Genomic DNA, 17930 nt, shown 5'->3' with positions numbered 1-17930 from the left:
CAAGCAAACGTCGCTGGGCCATTTGACTGTCAGTGAAGTCAACACAGGGCAATAACCACAGTATGACCTAGTATTTTGCACCCTGCCTACCAGAATTGTATCTTAGGTAAACTAGTGAATCTGGCCCTAACAGCTCCCAAGAGAATTTGGGCCTGACGACCGCGAAACCGATGTTAGAAACGTACGGGTAACAACCGCGATAGCAAACAACCGCACATGAAGATCACGTGTTCAGGTCACCCAAAATAGACGCGACTAACAAAACAAGTCAGAACAAATTTGCAAGCATGCAAACGCGTGCGTTTGTCACTTCTGACCAAGTGTTTCGACAAGTTGAACCATGTTACATGCTTTTAACGAGTTATTACTGACAAATGATTGGCTTCCTGGAACGATAAAGCCTTAAAAATACATCACTTAGAGCACTTTAGATAGAATTTGAGATAGCATCTCCTCACTAAGGTTTCTTTGTTACTATTACATTTTACACGTTTCCTAGCATCACGATCATCTCCTCCAATCACTAAATAGTACCTGACGATTATGTGTCTGTTAAATCCGTTTACTTATTATGCTCACGGCAACGTCTGTTGCGACAAGAACAGGGACTTCAGTCTGTGACAGGCATACTCCCTGTCTTCCAAAGCCAAAGAACACGCTCGGTTGCATAACAGACAAAGCTGTCTTCACAAACGAGCCCGATCTCATGTATCTATATTAAGCACGGTACGTTTGTTCGGATACCACCTACGAGAGAAGCAAACCACCACCATTGTTGAACTTGGGGACACCGTTCCCACACGAACTATGCCGGAACCTGCGCAACCAAATTCGGTGGCTAAAGAGTCACCTGCATCACTCCAGGAGGTACCATACTTCTGAGGGGGCAAGTGTCAGTAGGCCCACTGAAGTAGTTGAAACTATTTCAAGAGAAAACGATCCCACAGTCTCGCTTTTGGTTCGTTCCTCCTCAAAACATAAGGATAACCGAACTGCTGAGCTTACCAGGACCATTCAATACCTAAAAACTCCCATTCTAGTCCTTTATTGATTTCAGACAGGCTAAAATTGTACACTGGGTATCGTGCAACGCTGAGTCTTTAGAATTGTGGCAAAAAATAAGCACAGGTCCTGTGCTTTTGAAATCCAAAACAAACAGAAGAGCGTGTCTAAGCAACTGAGAACTGAGTCGAGGCCTGAAGACAACGTTTATGAGATAATTAGGTCAAAACGACAAACTGAGGATTCGTTGGCTAATCTGCAGTTTGAACAACAAATGCTTAATTCATAATTTCAAAAAACTGAGCAAGGAGGGCCTGTTTAGCTTAGATTCGCATAATCGCACAAAACAAGTACTCACAATCTTTTCTTGACGCAACATCAAGTGAGGTTTTCTAAAACAGTTCCACAGCTTACTGTCTATTTCGCCTTTCTTCGGACTCACTAGGTGCGCGCACTCCCAGTTTTCACCATTCATAACTCCTGCTTGAACACTGAATTATACGTAAATGGGGGTATACACCCGTTCACAAATCAACTCATATGAATATCAGCTGAGTCTCTCGCTTTTAACATTTTTCAACTGGATGTGCTGCGTAAAAGCTGACTTGTGATTCCGTTGCAACGATATTCAAGATATTCAGTCGTTTTAAAGAGCATACCTGCTACATTCCCTGTCCAACAGCGCCGGATGCAACGATGTCCACTGGCAAAGTCTGGTACAGAAGGATTTGCTGAGTTGTTGTAGCAAGAATACTGACCAGGGCAGTGGATTACTTGTGGTGTCTGAGTTGTACTGGAATAGAACAAGAAGCAGTAAGATTACAATGGGCACATCCCATGTCATGACCAATATGCACAAACAATAATCTGTTACGGTGGATTTGTGGATAATGGTTCGATCGGAGTGTGGGTCAACTATATCAGTTGTCAGTAGTGGGAGGAAATACAACCTAAGTCTCAAGGTGGCTCCTGAATAGGCACACTGAAAACCAAAGCAAAGAAGTATGGGCAATGCACACTATGAATCCGAAACTGCGCAACATAAGATGTCAAAGTGATTGCTGGCCTGACTGACTTGCACCATTTAGCCAATAGAGTTAACAGATAAATGAGCTACTCAAACCGAGAGGGGAGCTTGAAAGGAAGCACAGCTCCAAAGTCTACCAACCAGCACAACGCTGATGATATTGTGTTCCACAGAAAACGGCAGAGGTTGATTCCGAAAAAAGGACGATAGTTCTTGGGCGCCTCGGTAAAAAGCTCATATTAAGCGGAAACGAAATTCGGTTGTGAAAAGTCGAACAGGACGTCCTGAGAATTTGGTGTCAGTAATCAGTGGCAAAAAAAGTGAGACAATAATTTTTTTAAAAACAATTATGACAGAACCTCAAGTGCTCGGTGGAGAACTTGGAGCCTCGGTAAAAATTTGGAACAAGCAACGAGAACAAACGGCATTCTGAAAAGTTTTTATGGTCTCGTATAGTTCCATAGCATCCGTACCACTAACTACTATCGTCTGTCAAGCAAATCTCCACAAATATTTTTGGAAATCCTAGCAAGTATCGAACCAAGCGAGAATAACCAAATAACATGGAACTGGATATGGGAGCAGGCGTGAAAAAGGAAATCCCTATTGTGTATCCGTTAGAGGTATGATTCAGATTCCACAAACCGGAAGGGAATTGGGGGATAAATACTTAACAAAATGAAAAGAAATGCAGAACACGGTTAGAAATATCTTGTACGTGAAAATGGAGCGTTCAGGTTTAGTTAACTGACTCTACCAGAGTTGGACACTAATATTAAAACGATCTTCCTTTGTATGTCCTATCTGGTTTGTTGTTCACGGGAGTGATGGTAGCTCAGGTTGTATGGATAGCTTCTGTTGTATTTCCTGAGCTGAGCAATTCGACTGCGACCAGCACTTGTGACCAAACTGCTTAGCTCAGCGAAGAGAGCAGCAATCACAAATCTGATTTCCATCGTCTTACGGTCAACGCCTCTGACACCAGGTAACTTCTGGCGGAAATGCATCCAGTGCTCCAGCCGAGACTCAAATGTTGCTACTGTTACTGTTCTCAACAGTAAACGTCCTAATAGCTGCCTTTCTGTTCTGTCAATGTACGTGTTTGGATATGTGAATGTCGTCTGAGGGGATCCGAACAGGAAAACTACCACTTACCATACGAAAAAGACGTTCATGCCTTCTTGGATGTTCAGGTATATGAAAGGTTCGTCAGAAAATACTCTCATGACGGTTATGGACTCTGGATGAAACGTCATCACCTTTACGCAAAAGATGAGTGTAGGCATTTTCACAGGACTGTGCCGATTTGAGACTCCGAAGAGGGCACGGCCGAATACCCCTTCGAAAAGCAAGCCTAGCAAGACTAGCCTTGGGTAGCCAAAACAATAGACAACGACATTCCTAAATCTCAAGCGTTTGACAAAGATGGTGATAGCTGTTCTAGTGAGCTTCCGGGATTGAGAAGTTGTAGTGACCATTAGTGGATATTCACCGTTGAATACGCGTGAAGCTGAGGGTTAAATCTGCACCACAGTTGATGAAGAAAATAGTATTTGTGACTTAACAAGGGTGAAAAATCAATTCCAAAGATTCTGAAAACGTGGAACAACGCCATTGCAGTGGTTTGGTATGGGTACATAAGTGCTTGTATAATGATCTACGAGATATAGGAAATCATGGGTGCAACAAGCTATTGACTAATCCAGATGGCTACCTAGCTACTGTTGAACAGTCCGGTCAGCGCACGCGATTTACTGAGGTGACTGCCCGAAACTGTCATTCAAGGAGACATTCGTCCAATTCCAACATCCACCTGGTGAGACTCAACAAAGACCAAAGAGTTCACGGGACGAGTTTTTCGGGATAAGGCCACATTTTTGTTTTGATCGTGGGTAATATGGTGAAATAGTCCACTACCAATCCTGTAATTAAGTCATACCAGTGTTGGGATTCTGCCCGTATGTGGTCATGGAGCTCCTTAAATTTTGAGCGCAAGCTAGGACGCAAAATTTCAAAAAGACAGGCAATACAGAGATAACCAGTACATCCGGCTGGTTTGCGCACGCAACCATTATGTTCATTCTACATAGCCACCACGCCTCCATCAGATTTAAACTTCGGAAAAGGCAGTAAAACAATACTAGACAAATCTTGGACATTTAGTAATTCACCGACAGAAACCAAACCTTCCTTTTGTTGTAAATAAGCCGAATTGCGGCTACGAAAAAGTTTAACAAACAACTAGCTCAACAGGCTGGTCTTTGCGACAGCAACCGGAAATGCACAGTCAGAATATCACCCTTGTTTGACAACGTTGCTTGGCTTAATCTGATACTGGTTGTCTACGTTTACAAAACGTGAACCGTGTTTCGTTAGACCGATCCTCTCATAAAGCAAGCTAGAATCATTTGATTCATGTAACCAAATAGTGAAAATTGTGTGTGGATTCAAGTAATCGGGAGGGCGTCAGTTGTCAGCCAACAGTTGTCAGCACCTGTACTACCCAGAAAGCAAAAAACAGTAAATTACTCTCAGTAGAAAGGCTGATCAAGCCCATAAGGCTTGTAAACTGAAACGATGCCCCCTACAAGTTCGACAGCATCCAGAGCGAAATTCGCCCACTTCTATGAACCAACATCATCTCCTTCAGCTGTAAAAACCTCTTCCCTGCAGTAGTGATTATAGCTGTCACTACTGCCGATGACCTGACAAAGAAAGGGTAGATAGCTATACGCTGGGTGAAATAGCTAATATGACTGATGCGCGAATACAGGGGTTTCAGTGGACTTTCACCGGGAAGATCGGGAGGGGAAGTTATGCACTGAAGACAACAGCTTGGATTCATGCTCACCAATGAGCGCGAGACTAGGCCATGCTTACCAATGTCTTTGACCATTCGTGTGCCCCGTCCCGGAGTCCCTATCCATGAAAACGTCATTGGCGGCCGATGAGTTTGCCAGTATCGGCTCTCGTGCATCGCTGTCAAGTCATGGTTTGACCTCCTCTAGCTTGTTTGCACCCTTTGCACGGTTGTGCAGAAAGGATTCTCTGAAGAAGTCCGTGAACTGACATACGGAGCATGTGACCAACCAGTGCAACCTATGGAATATGAACAGCTCATCTACTGTGGTCGAGTTAGTTCTTCTGAGAACCATTCGGCCCACTGAAGTGTTACTGATCCTATCTTTCCACCAGACTAGGAGGATGCTCCGAAGGCACCGACAGTTAAACCCTGAAAGTCTTTTAAGATCAACGCGAAGCAGCCAGGTCACTGGACTATACAACAATATAGAGGGCATCACAGCATTGTAAGCTCGACTCTTGACAAAACAAATGTCACATCTGTGCCACAGATGATGGGAGTTCGAAAAGGCTGCTATAGCCTTCCAAATCCGAATGGACCACTGCGTCGGATACAGCTTCCAAGGGAGATGAATTGTTTACTACCTAAATTAAATCATTCACAAGCATGAAGCTAGAATTCGAGCCAACCAGTCTTTCAGTAGCACTCTAACGTTGCAGGTGTGAAGCGCATACCGAACGTTGGGGCAGAGTTATGCAGATTAGTTAATATCGCCCTGACTACCACAACATTAGCCCCAAAAGCGATATCATTCACGTAATCAATATCCATGAGCGAACATCACTGGAACACTTCGAACCCAGAGGCACTTAAGCTTTGGAGTCTTCCATGGTCACATCAGCGACAAAATTGAAGACGGGAGGTGAGAGGACAGGATGCCTCACTATTTAATGTAATGAACTCAGGCGAGGGCTTCTTGCGAACCCCCAGACGTCTGTGAGAATTGGTGTACACCACCTTGAGGGTTAAGAATTTGTCGGGTACACTTTTGTTCTACAGAGACTGTCATGGTGCCTGACGTTTAACAAAACCAAAGGGAATTTCCAAGTCAAGAAAGATCATCACTGCTGCCTGCTGGGAGCAGTCGCTGTTCCAGAGTCCATCACGGAATTTAAAAAAATGGGATTACTGCATTCTCTCGCAGAATGGAACCCAGTTTGGTTTTCACCACGCAGGTTTCAGTGTGCACCTACGCTTTTTGAAGGCATGAATGACTGTCGATATGCCTTTCTCTGCATGCGAATTCTCATCACCATGACCTCCGCATCTCGATTTCATCTGTCTAGGCTTGGGCGACCTGGCAATATCCCAGCCCTCGTGGCTGCTTTTGCTGACATAGTACCGAAAGGGTGCTACAGATGAACGAAGATGCTGCATTGGCATGCTTCTTGCTGACTTGCGAGGGTATGATGGTTTGAACGGAATAAAGTGCTTCAAAAGGAACAAAAGCCTTGAACTATTGCTCCCCAACGATGGTTAATAGCCACGTGATCCCATTGGGTCCACGGTTGATTTGTAAGTTGGTGACCACTAGGTTACGCGATGCGAGCGGTTGTTGCTAGTTCGCATTGGCCGGCACACAACCGGAGGGATCGCTTTCTGAAGCCCGTGCGTCCAGTGTCGACTCGCTCGGATGAGATTGGAATGAGCTCAGAAGGCCGGCACGGGCATTCAGATCGCCCGAATAAACCTCGAAAAGAAAGTATGCTTCTCAATGTCGGGTAGCACTGGATTGATTGAGCTGGACAATCAGACACTGCAAAGACGACTGTTCACTGGAATCCAGTCCAGTAAAGCGCGTTCAGCTCTGGAGCTGAGTGCGACTCCCACGTCACATATTTCACGAGTCATTGCTTCTGGGTAACCGGGCAGAAGGAAATAGGAATGTGAAATAGCTGAGTTCATCCATGGTGTTTGGTATGCATGAACGTCACTGGGTTTTGTATGTGTCTCAGAGACATAGCATACATCAATTTTAGGAGAGTATAAAATCTCGGCGGGTACTGCCTGTTTGCCAATTTTACACAGAAAGTGGACGACGGAGCTCCTACGTAAAAAAGGATCTAGCGGACTTAGCAAGGTGTTATTATGTTTATTGTTAACGGGCAGCGGAGTCTATATGGCGCATCACCCAGATAAATTACAACCAAATGATGACGCAACGTTCCCTTGTGTGATGGGAAGGCTTTGGAAGGGGTCAGTGGTGGACACAGAACTGTGCGCGAAAATTATGATTCCCGGTTGCCCAGGCCGAAAAAGGGGTTTCGTTGAGGTAACGACGTTGAACCTTCGATTGAAAAGTCTGATGCATGAGGCAGTGGAAGGATGTAGGGGCTTCCTCGGGGACCCTGACTCTAGCCTCTGACGCAAAAGTGTAATCCATAAGGCAGCGGGCGGTAGAGTTTTCTTTGGGGACCCTTCCCGGAGCTGATGACTCAATGGTCTGACTTGCTCGGTTGCAAAGGGTTGGCCTAACCCGAGGGCGCAGGGAGTAAGGCATTACTGTCTCACTTCTAATGCGGCTGCGCACATTAGGTGCCTTTTGAACGGCACCGGACTCGGATTTTAAAGTATTTTGACCGTATTGAATAATGTGCCGTCAGTCAAGGTCAACCGTTGGGCGATCGGAATGTGCGGTTTTCTAACCCGTCCTTCCTCGATGGAAGGAAGCATCGCCGCTTCCACAAATATGGAATGCTGATCGCCTGGAGAAAACACCTCATTGCCTCCAAGCTCCTAACACAGACGAGAATAAGAATTTGTCCCAAGAGCTCGTAATAGGATTACTCATGACACGGGGTCACGCTGCAAATGGGTTGACAGACTTTGGCTGTCCTTCAGCGTTCTTCAACCGATCAGGGGAAGGGTGACGGAACCAAAGGTCAGGTGACGCTTCATCAAGGGTACACATAGCCATATCTCTCATATACCCAAATACTTCTAAAGCTGAGGTTTCGTATCTACGGTCAACTCTTCTATTGCAAGCAGGGAGGGAAGTGGCGAGTAGTCAGTTTAACTGTCACTGAGAGTATGCGGCCCGAGGATTCAAACGTTCTTTGCTTGGTGTTATAGGGGTTGTATGGTCTACGACGATTTCATTGAAGAGGCTTCCCAGGACCTATTGCACGGAAAAAGTCTAACCCGCAGGCATTTTCAATATTCTCCACTTACATCGTTATTTGTACCTGACAGGTTTCGCGGCTGTTTTACATGTCATCTGATTATTCATCGAGTTAGAAATTGTCAAAAGGTATCCAGTCAAGTGGGGTCGCTACGGTGCAAAGGCTTAACACAAGACGACCCTCGTTACATCCAGCCGTAGCGATCTATGCGTCAAACGTGATGCGTAACCGAGTACGGCAACAGTGAGGAGATAACCAGTCCATTCACAGTACTTGCGTCTCGGACTGCCGCTTCCCGCGTAAAGCATACAGAGAAGTATAGAGTAAGATCAACAACAACTCTTGGCGTGTGTGCCTGAGCTCGAAAAGCTGTAGTTAGGGCTCGTACTTAATCAATCAATTTAATCAATTTATGAGCTGCAAACCATGTATCATAGACATATTGGTTCCAACTGCTACAGTTTCGATCACCGGAAAGTGAGAGGTGGCCTGGTAGGGCATACAGCCAAGTTTCATAGGCTATGGCGTGTTCAGTTGGTGTTGGAATTAGGTTGCTGCGTATTGAAGACAATGGCTGTGGTGCACGCGTGTCACTAACTGCGCGACTAGCTCATTTCTGACTGTCGTTAAACATTGTTCCCAGCGGTCCTCATCCAGGAAGGCGGCAGTTGTCGACTTGACTCAGTTCACTGGCTCGTGTTTTCATCTTTCGCTACTAGGCCATACATTGTACCCCTCGAGGTCGCGGGCAACAAGAGCTCTGTGAGGTAGATGGTCTTCTGGCGTGCGGAGTACATATCCTAACCAGCGTAACCTACGAATCGTGGGTAGTTTATCTGTCGTCGGAGAGTTATTCCTTCCTAGAATCATCTGGCGTACCTTAGCATTACTAATTTGATTTCCCCATCAAACCCGACCCATACTTCGGAGACAGCGATAGTCTAACAGTGAAAGGATGTCCTCTGCGCGCAGAGGCCACGCCTCTGATCCATATAGCAGTATGGATTGCACCGCCGCACTGTACACTGTCTTTGGCAGACAAACTGAGGTCACGCCGAGGCCATAACCAAGGGGTTCAAGGTTCGAACCCGACCTGTGCATCTCGACTGCTTCTATGTATGCTTGTGCAAATTGGCAGTATTTGGGCTCTCGTGTTTACTTCTGGGAGAAATGACAACTATATGTGCTTGCTTCATGGTGTGAACACTGAAAATAATTAAGCGGAACGTATTCCAGGATTTGAAAATTGATTTCGAGGTGTAAAGCCGTTACGTCCAGGAACTGCAGCGAAAGCAGTGTGGTGGAGCAGGGGAGAGGAAATGCGTGAAGTGTAAGTCATCAAAAGTGGGATGTTTCTCTAACTGCTACAGCGTGTGCAGCAAAGGGGGCGAGAGTGATAGTACCACGCGACGGTTCATGTAGTACGACAGTGCTGGTACATAATACCGCCAGGGTGCCAAAATCTAGACAATCACAACCTTCACCTTGAACAGATGGCCGCAAAACGGCGATAAGTACCAGAATATTATTGCATTATCACGAGTCTCAATGAACAAGTGGTAGTACATATTCCTACTCTCAACCAGAGGGGGGACAGGAGACTGCATCCGCCAGAACTCTACCCACTGACTAATACAATACTGGAAACTCTGTGGGTATCGAAATGAGACCCGAAATGACATCGAAATGACACCCCCATAAATTCTTGACCCTCATAGAGGCGCTGTCTACGAGGAGCTCCCACCTGAGTTCACCACATCAAGCAGTGTCCAACGGGGCTGTCCTCCTTCACCTTTCCTCTTCCAATTCATCATTGGTACGATCATGGAAGACGCACTACCAGCCTCTAATGCCTGTGGGGTCGAAGTGCTCCCTGGGCCTCCGCTCACAGATATCGAGTACGCAGACGACATAGCTCTTCTGGGATCTGATCCCGTTGTAATGCAAACAATATTAAATAATCTAAATAATTCTGCCTCGCGGTTCGGCATGCGCTTCACACCTGCAAAGTGTAAAGTGCTACTGCAAGATTGGGTGGGCTCGAACCCTAGCCTCGTGCTTGCGGATGAACCGATTGAGGTAGTAGACAAATTTGTTTACCTGGGCAGCTGTATCAGTCCCGGTGGTCTCGCGAAAGATGAAATTTCCATCCGTATTGGGAAGGCCAGAGGAGCTTTTGCAAACCTACGTCACCTGTGGCGTAGGCGTGACATCAGCTTCTCTGTCAAGGATCGAGTTTACAATGCTGCGGTGCGCTCCATATTACTGTATGGATCAGAAACCTGGCCGCTGCGCGCCGAGGACGTCAAAAGACTTTCAATGTTTGACCATCTATGTCTTCGGAGCATTGCCCGCATCTGGTGGGAACACCGGATCAGCAATTCTGAAGTACGTCAAATGGTATTCGGTGGAAATAACTCACCCTCGATACATGAACTCATACTACATAGGTTGCGCTGGATTGGCCACGTGCCGCGTATGCCAGTCAACCGACTTCCTCGAAGGACTCTTTTCGCACGACCACGTGAACGATGGGAGAGAGCCAGATGCGGTCAATGACTTGGCAGCGAGGTATAAAAGTCAGTACTAGCAAACTCAAATGCGCTGGTCATCGCCGTCTTCTCGGGGCCACATCAACTGTTAGAGACATTGCCAGATATGTCTCAGTCGCGCCCTCAATGGTGCTCGTGCATCCAAGCTATTGCCTCCAATTCCTAGCTCCCTTCCCCATTCCCCCAGTTAATAGTCCACTGGCGGTGGTGTATTTGCGCACTAATTTATCGGCTTCCGCCTCCAATGCGCAGCTACCTCCCCCACCTCCCCGAATCATCGGTGAACAAAACTGTGGCAGCTACAACCGCTGTACGACAAGTACGCTGTTCTTACAGCGGATAATGATGACATTTGAACGAAATATGAAAGCCCCTACCAGCCAACCCATTTGCTGTGGTAGCTGCGGTCTCAGAACGTGGCCCTTGTATGGGACACACCTGTGTTATTCTGAGGGATATATCACAGACGTTGCCAGACGAACCACACAAAGGTGACTATCAACAGGTATCCAGTCAAGAAAGGATCCTTCCACCTAGTGACTTAGGACGATACCAAACCCCGCACATCCCGCCGCAGCTGCCCCTGGATCATCAGAGGTGCGCAGCCGAAAAGGAGTGGAGATTGATGAAGCGGTTACCTCAATCAATGTGCTTTCATCTTGAATTTTCGTTTCTGAGACACAGCACAGATCAATGTCAAGCGAGTCCAGTATCAGTGCAATAGCAGCTTGTTGTCCTGCTTGCTTCAGAGTGCGGACATTGAAGGCGGTCAGATAGACTGGGTGTCGAGGCTTGAAGATTGATTTGGAGATACCTGAGGATGTCGCCATGTGATGAGCAGGTGTTGCGCGCAAAACCGATGCAAGACGAAAGGAGTTATCAGGCCTAAGTGCTGGGCCTACAAAGGGAGAGTTATTAATGGGGTGGGGAAAGGAGGAAAATGCATGTGAAAGAGAAAGAAGGGAGGCGTCAGTAGTAGCCTTTTTTCGCATACTCTCCCTGCTGTATGCAGCGAGGAGGGCTGATAGCACCAAGCGACGGCCGATGTGGCATGAAAGTACTGTTAGTTGTAGGTTGGTTGGGCTGGGATACTGTCAGGGCGCCCACACCTAGACAGAAGACAATTAGGGTCCTCAACCTAAGCCTTTGGCTCAAAAGCCTAACCGCAAGGCAGCGGTTTTTGGTGGGAAGTGCAGATGCAATAATATTTCTACAGAACAAGTTGCCACATGTTCCAACCCCTAACGCGGAGGGCCAGGAGATTGCTTTTCAGACCTCTAACCATTGACCAACCTGGGGTGAGAGGCTCTGTGAGTGTCGCGGAGGCACTCCCAGTATAGCTCAATGGGTCGTTGAGGTGCGCAAACCGTCTTCTGTCCTACTAACGAGGCACAATCAGTGAATTTCTCTGCGTGTCAGCGGGAGGAGCGTCCCGGCTGCGGAGAAGACTGAATCTAACGAAGATATCAGCCGGGTTAAGTAGAAACAATGGCTCCACACCACTGTGCTGGTAAGGTTTAATTGTCACAAGGTTCAACTTATCATTAAGTAGTATTAGACAGATAGGTTGGAAGTGTGCGGTTTATCAAACCATTTTTTGGAAGAAGCCGTAATAACATTTCAAGTAACTGTACTCTAATCAGAGTGATCTGCCTTATGAAAAAAGCTCATGGTAGAGTGAAAGGAATTTCCAGTACACTTTGAGAAGTTCGATATCATGGCTCCACAGCTTCATGGGCTCGCGAGGGAAAAGTCGTTTGCTGTCTAGTAAAAGTAATAGTAAGAGTTATCTTTCAGCTTCATTTCCTTTCGGTGCCAGTTGCTATGCCACCCGAAGAAAGCTCAAGGGCTAAGATGCTGCCTAGTTGTTCAAGCCTAGACAAGTACAGCCGAGCAGCACAGGTCGGGTTCGAACCGCAGATCTCCCGGTCACTAAATTCGCGCTTTAACTACCTACCCCTCGTAGCGAAAGCCTTCTTCATCTCCCGAGCTTTCGATGTCCACCAGAGTTCTCGGTCTTTCCTAAGGCTCTTTACCATTTGCCGTTTTAGGGGTTTGCGTGCGCTTTCGTACTCATTACTTGCTGGTATGGATTTCCAAGCACTAATCATGGATATAGATCTCGATTACATCCAGTGGTCTTGTGGTCGATTTGCAGAAGTTGGACAGACAACACTGAATGTATTAGTGCACTTTGCACCCGCATATTGTAAGGTCATGCTCGTGGACGTGCACTCACTGAACACGCCCCTTACAATCCACGGAGAGGTAATGGAAGTCGTGGAGTGTTTTACGTATCTTGGAATTTGTGTTAGGTCTGATTGTAGTGTGGCAGATGAAATGAATGCACGAATCTGCAAGGCTCGGGCCGCGTTTGCTAATTTGAGACACCTATGGCGTCAGGGTGGTTTATCCCTGAATCTGAAGGGTCGTGTTTATCAAGCTACAGTACAGGCTGTTTGGCTGTATGGCTGTGAGACTTGGCCTATTCGAGCAGCGGAACTGAGACGTCTTCAGGTGTTCGACAATCGTTGTCTCAGAACCATAGCTCATGTGGGTTGGTGTCGGCGAATCCGTAACGAGGCCTTTAGAAAGCGCGTTTTCTTTCGTGCAAAGGACACTTCCATTGAAGAATGTGTCCAGTACCAGAAGCTGCGTTGGTTGGGACATGTGTTGCGTATGCCGAACCATCGTTTGCCGAAGAGAGTGCTATTTTCCATGCCCAACAGAGTAAAAGAGAGTAAACAGAGAGGTGGCCAACCCTTGACTTGGCAGTGGAGTATGAAGGAGATCACGAAACGCTTGGGTGCTGTCGGTGCTACTCGCCTTCCAGGATGGGGACCGCGTAATCCTCACTGTGCCTGGTTGGAGATACGACAAGATATGGCGTTCTTGTTGTCAGTTTCTATCCAGATCGCCTGAGTGAATGTCTGGAGGTATAGGCACCTCGGAATGATTGTGGTAAGCTAGCACTAAGTCCATTCCCCGTCTACCTTTACTCTTTTCTTCACAATAAGGCTTTCAAATAAATCATGGTTGTACGGCAGTGAAGCATCGGTGTTAAGTTGTGAGTCAGTGAGAGTTCTTTGGTGAAAGTCTGGATGGCAGGAACGTGTTTCCTCCACAACATGGCTGCTACGCGTGTCCCTCCATTATCCGTGGACTTACGGAGAGTGGTTGAATTTCTGCTCCCTGCGCACGCGCGAGTCTGTGTGTGCTGACTGTGTTCGGTTTCCTTATATGTAGGTCCGTCTGCTTGTACGTGGGTGTGTCAGCACGTGAGCTGTTGCTAAGCTCACTGGACGGTACAGACAATCGATGTCCGATAAGTCACCTCGATGTGACGTGGTTTGTATGAAAAAATACAAGTCTCGTGATCCAAAGAGCAACTGTGAGCTGTACAGTCAAGTATGTGGGTGACTGGGTGGCTACAAACGCCGCTAACGTAACTCTTTCGACATTTTGCCATGCTTCATCCCCATGCTCACTACCAACAATGTTGGTTTACTGTCGAGAGTTGTTGGGCTAACTCAGACCGACATAGTTGAACTATGGCCACGTGATTCAACTGGGTCCACGGTTGATTTGCAGCTTATGGCCGCTAGGTTACGCGATTCAAACATTTATGTTGAAAGTTCATACTTGTGGGAAACACCTCACGATCAGCACACAATTAGAGTCCGTTGTCTTCCACTCAGAGTTGACTTCCAAAATGTGATTTCAAGGAGATCAGACGACCTACTTTAGCATTCATATCACTTGCAAGGATCACACTGTCAGTGCTTTTTGCTTGACGAACGAGCCCGGATAGCTCTCGATAGAAAGTATCCTTCACAGCCACAGAACTGCAGTCCGTTGGAGCACAAGCCGATACTACATTGGACATCCCTTTTTATGCCGAGGCATTGAGCCTGATTGAGATGGATATCTGGACAGCGCAAAGGAGACTGCACATTGGGTTCCAATCCAGTACAGCACGTTCAGCTCTAGGAGTGAGTAAAACTCCGACGCCAAAGATTCCATGAGTCACCGCTTCTGGGTCACCGGACACAAACGGAGAAATGTGACGGAACCCAGTTCGTCCTTGGTGTTCTGAGATATATAGCCACGCTTGGGTCTTGTATGCGTGTTTTTAAGGGAGTAAAAGGCTTCAGCAGGTACTGCCTGTTCAACAATTTGGTACAAAGTACGGATATTTAGAGCTCTTATATGGAAAGAACCTCGTGTATTTAGAACGGTACTATTTCCTTTACCGTTAACAGGAAACGACGAGCATAAAACCCCTCAGTAAAATAACTGACAGCCAAATGACCCAGTGACGTTTGCTTGAGTGGTTAGAATGGGCTAAGGAGGGATATCGATGGACACAGGACTGCGCGGGCAAATGATGCTTCCCGCTTGCCTAGGCCGGGGAAGAGGGTTTGATTTAGGTAACGCCCCTTTAGCCTTTGACTCAAAAGTCTGACCCACAAGGCAGCGGGAGGATGTAGGGTTTTCTTTGGGGACCCTTCCCAGAGCCGATGACTCAATGGTTTGACTTGCTCGGCTGCACAGGGTTGGCTGGAGTAAGGCATTACTGTCTCAGTCCTGACGCGGCTGCGTACAACATGTGCCTTGTGAGCAGCACGGGACTCCTTAGTTTTAAAAGTATTTTGACCGTATTGAATAATGCGCCGGCGGTCACGGTCAAACGTTGAGCAGTCGGAGTGTGCGGTTTTTGGGGCCGATATTTTCTAACCCCTTCTTCCTCGGAGGAAAGCAGAGTCGATGCTTTCATAAATATGGACATGCTGGTCACCTGGGGGGAACACCTTACTGCCCTCACATTCCTATCGCAGAGGACAGTACGATTTTACTCCGAGGCCACCTGTTAGAACGATTACTCGTAGTGCGGGTTTTCACTGCTCTTGGTCGGGCTGCCCCCGTTGGTCTTCCTGACATGGTTGCACCTTGTGGAACGAAGTTCGAGCCAAAGTAGCCCGCGGGATCATTACAGCACTCAATCCAGACCACCAAGCCAAGTTGGAAGCTTTAGTTCGGGCGTGTTTCGTTTACCCGTCACGGACTGACTGTTCATGGAACGTTTTCACCCGGTATGTAAACACAGTCCCAGTCCTCTTGCCGACCCGCTGTGACCGGATAGATCGATTTATCTACCAAAGCGATCAGTTCCATCCCTTCGGTGGGTGGTTTTGACAGAACCCTGTTCGAACGAGTCAATCATACTCGTTAGGACAATAAGGGGCTGACCGCTGTTGCAAAAGTTCTCTCCAGATTCGAGACCTTTGACACCCACGAGCAATGTCCGTCAACTCTTGAGATTTTCAGTATCCGGCGTTTGAGAGGCCTGTGTGCACTATCATGGTTGCTTGATATTCTTCGCTGTTGGTATGAATCGCAACTACAATTCATGAGGACGAGAAAATCTTGGAAGCCGGTTTCAGAAGCTATAAGCCTATTTGTTTTCACTCGTCTACACTCACCACCTCTTCCAAAGCATTATCATTGTTACTGTGCCCATCTGTCTACGAGCTTGGGAGCAACTCGATAGTGTTAGGGTACAAAGTCCTTCTAGGTGATGAACCGAGAAGCAGTGTCAACCGGTTTACTTCCTATGGGAAGCTAATCGATGTGTGTACGCACAACAATGCTGCCATGGACACAACGTTCAAATCATGTTTGGATTGCTATAGTTCATCCACCATAGATTAATTACCTGAGGGCACCCCAGAGGATACCGTTCCACATTAATAGGCCTAGCCACCTCAAAAATTCTAGTGCGAAACGAACAGCCTACTTTAAGAGTCACCTGGAGGTCCCTTTGGTATTAGCGGCCGTTAAGTTATGACACCAAACGCAGAGGGTCACTTCGAACAGTTGGCAACTATACCCGAGCAGTGTGCTGGATTTTGCCAAGGAACAATGGAAGGATCGAGCTAAACGAGGAGAAATCTTCTACAGAGTACATCCCACACAGTGCTAAATATTCATATATACTCACGCTATCGTCATTGGCCTCGGCCAAATCGGGAATGTCATCCGGAAGATAGATTGATGTGTAGGCGGCACCTGCAACAAAATCATTCAGTTGAATGGGGCAACTAACCTGAACCATTAGTTATTGCAGACAGAGGCAACGCATCGCGTAGTATCCGAAAATACAAACAGTTCTGTCGTCTAACGTCCATCTTTTTAAACTACAAACATGGTTGTTCAAAAGAACTGAACAATATTACCTTTCTATGACGTATGTCCAGATATCGCTTAATAGAAAAACCCATACAAACTACTGGGTATCCAATGCTATGTGCAGCAAATGGACGGAAAAGATAAATGCTATGGCTGAGTTTGGCCTCTCTAGAGTAAAATCCCAGCTCAAAATAGACGAACACGAAGCAGAAGGTAAGAGTGAGAAAGCACAATCCTTGGTCTGGAAGGAATTCACATGACTTTTATTGGGCGACTACCTGTATGCCAGAGGAGATAAACCCAGACGTATGCGCTCCCGCATGAGTAGATCAAGGAGGCGGGAAAAAGGAAGAAGCAGATGAGGTCCACCGTAATCACAATAATGATGAACACCACTGTGTATTGCTGGCAGGAAGTTAAGGGAAAATCGTGATATTACCAAGCCCTGGTACTTCATAGAATCGTGTATTGAACAGATGAAGAGCCAACCGGGCCAGAAGTACTCAAATCGCATCTCGGTTGACTGGTTGATTAATAATAATGCTCCCCATATCAAGAAGATGAACAAATATTGCACGTAACTTTAATACAAGTGAGGATAAAGGAGAGTCTTACGAAGAGGATAAATATTCGCCAAGTTTCCCACGCTTAGCTGAACGTTTGATTCGATTCAAATCCACATTTTTCCTTCGGGTGGGCATAGCCACAGGTGATGGTCATGGGCTAAGAGACCACTGTGAGCCTATTGGTCCAGTCATCAGAACCGCCCAATTAATTTTTCGTTCGGTGGATTCATAAACGAGGAGGCCGGAAGGCTATAGACTGTGGACTGTGGGTTAGTAGTTTCAACTTATGCTTGGAGCTAAAACTGGAACAGAGGAAACAATGAGAGCCTGTAATTCTTGGGACCCGGACAACCTGAAAATGAATGTGGCAAGTATTTACTAACGGATTCACGGATTGATACACAGGAAGTATTTACTACGGATTCACGGATTGATACACAGGATCGAGGCTTTTGCCCAAGTCTCCCGGGTCGGTTTTGTTCTTATCGGTCAGTGGCCCTCGTTCACCTGAAAGGCACAAGTGAAAAAAGGGTGTAGCACTGCTCTTTATGTTCTCAGCGCGGGGCAGTATGCTCGCCAGCGCGAGGATTCGCATAAATAAATGTCTAA

The 17930-nt window shown here is 46.8% G+C and overlaps 2 protein-coding genes across 2 annotated transcripts in view; both read right to left on the bottom strand.

The window, feature by feature from the left end:
• T265_02452 (hypothetical protein) overlaps positions 1–16754 on the bottom strand; it is a gene marked incomplete at both ends in the record, with an annotated part of 50733 nt that extends 33979 nt beyond the window's left edge. The window contains 3 exons of the mRNA XM_009166701.1: positions 1662–1795; positions 16568–16635; positions 16673–16754. Of these exons, the coding sequence (XP_009164965.1) occupies positions 1662–1795; positions 16568–16635; positions 16673–16754 (284 nt within the window). The remainder of the gene's footprint in view (positions 1–1661; positions 1796–16567; positions 16636–16672) is intronic.
• A 9-nt stretch (positions 16755–16763) lies between these two features.
• T265_02451 (hypothetical protein) lies at positions 16764–17456 on the bottom strand (the record flags this gene model as incomplete). The annotated part of the gene is made up of 3 exons (XM_009166700.1): positions 16764–16996; positions 17056–17336; positions 17371–17456. 3 exons carry the CDS (start codon positions 17454–17456, stop codon positions 16764–16766), a joined length of 600 nt encoding a protein of 199 aa, XP_009164964.1.
• Between the last annotated feature and the right edge of the window lie 474 nt (positions 17457–17930).

Source organism: Opisthorchis viverrini (assembly GCF_000715545.1).
Source record: "Opisthorchis viverrini unplaced genomic scaffold opera_v5_30, whole genome shotgun sequence".
Taxonomy (NCBI): domain Eukaryota; kingdom Metazoa; phylum Platyhelminthes; class Trematoda; order Opisthorchiida; family Opisthorchiidae; genus Opisthorchis; species Opisthorchis viverrini.
Note: the sequence above shows the minus strand (reverse complement) of the source record. Positions and strands in the feature narration are given on the sequence as shown.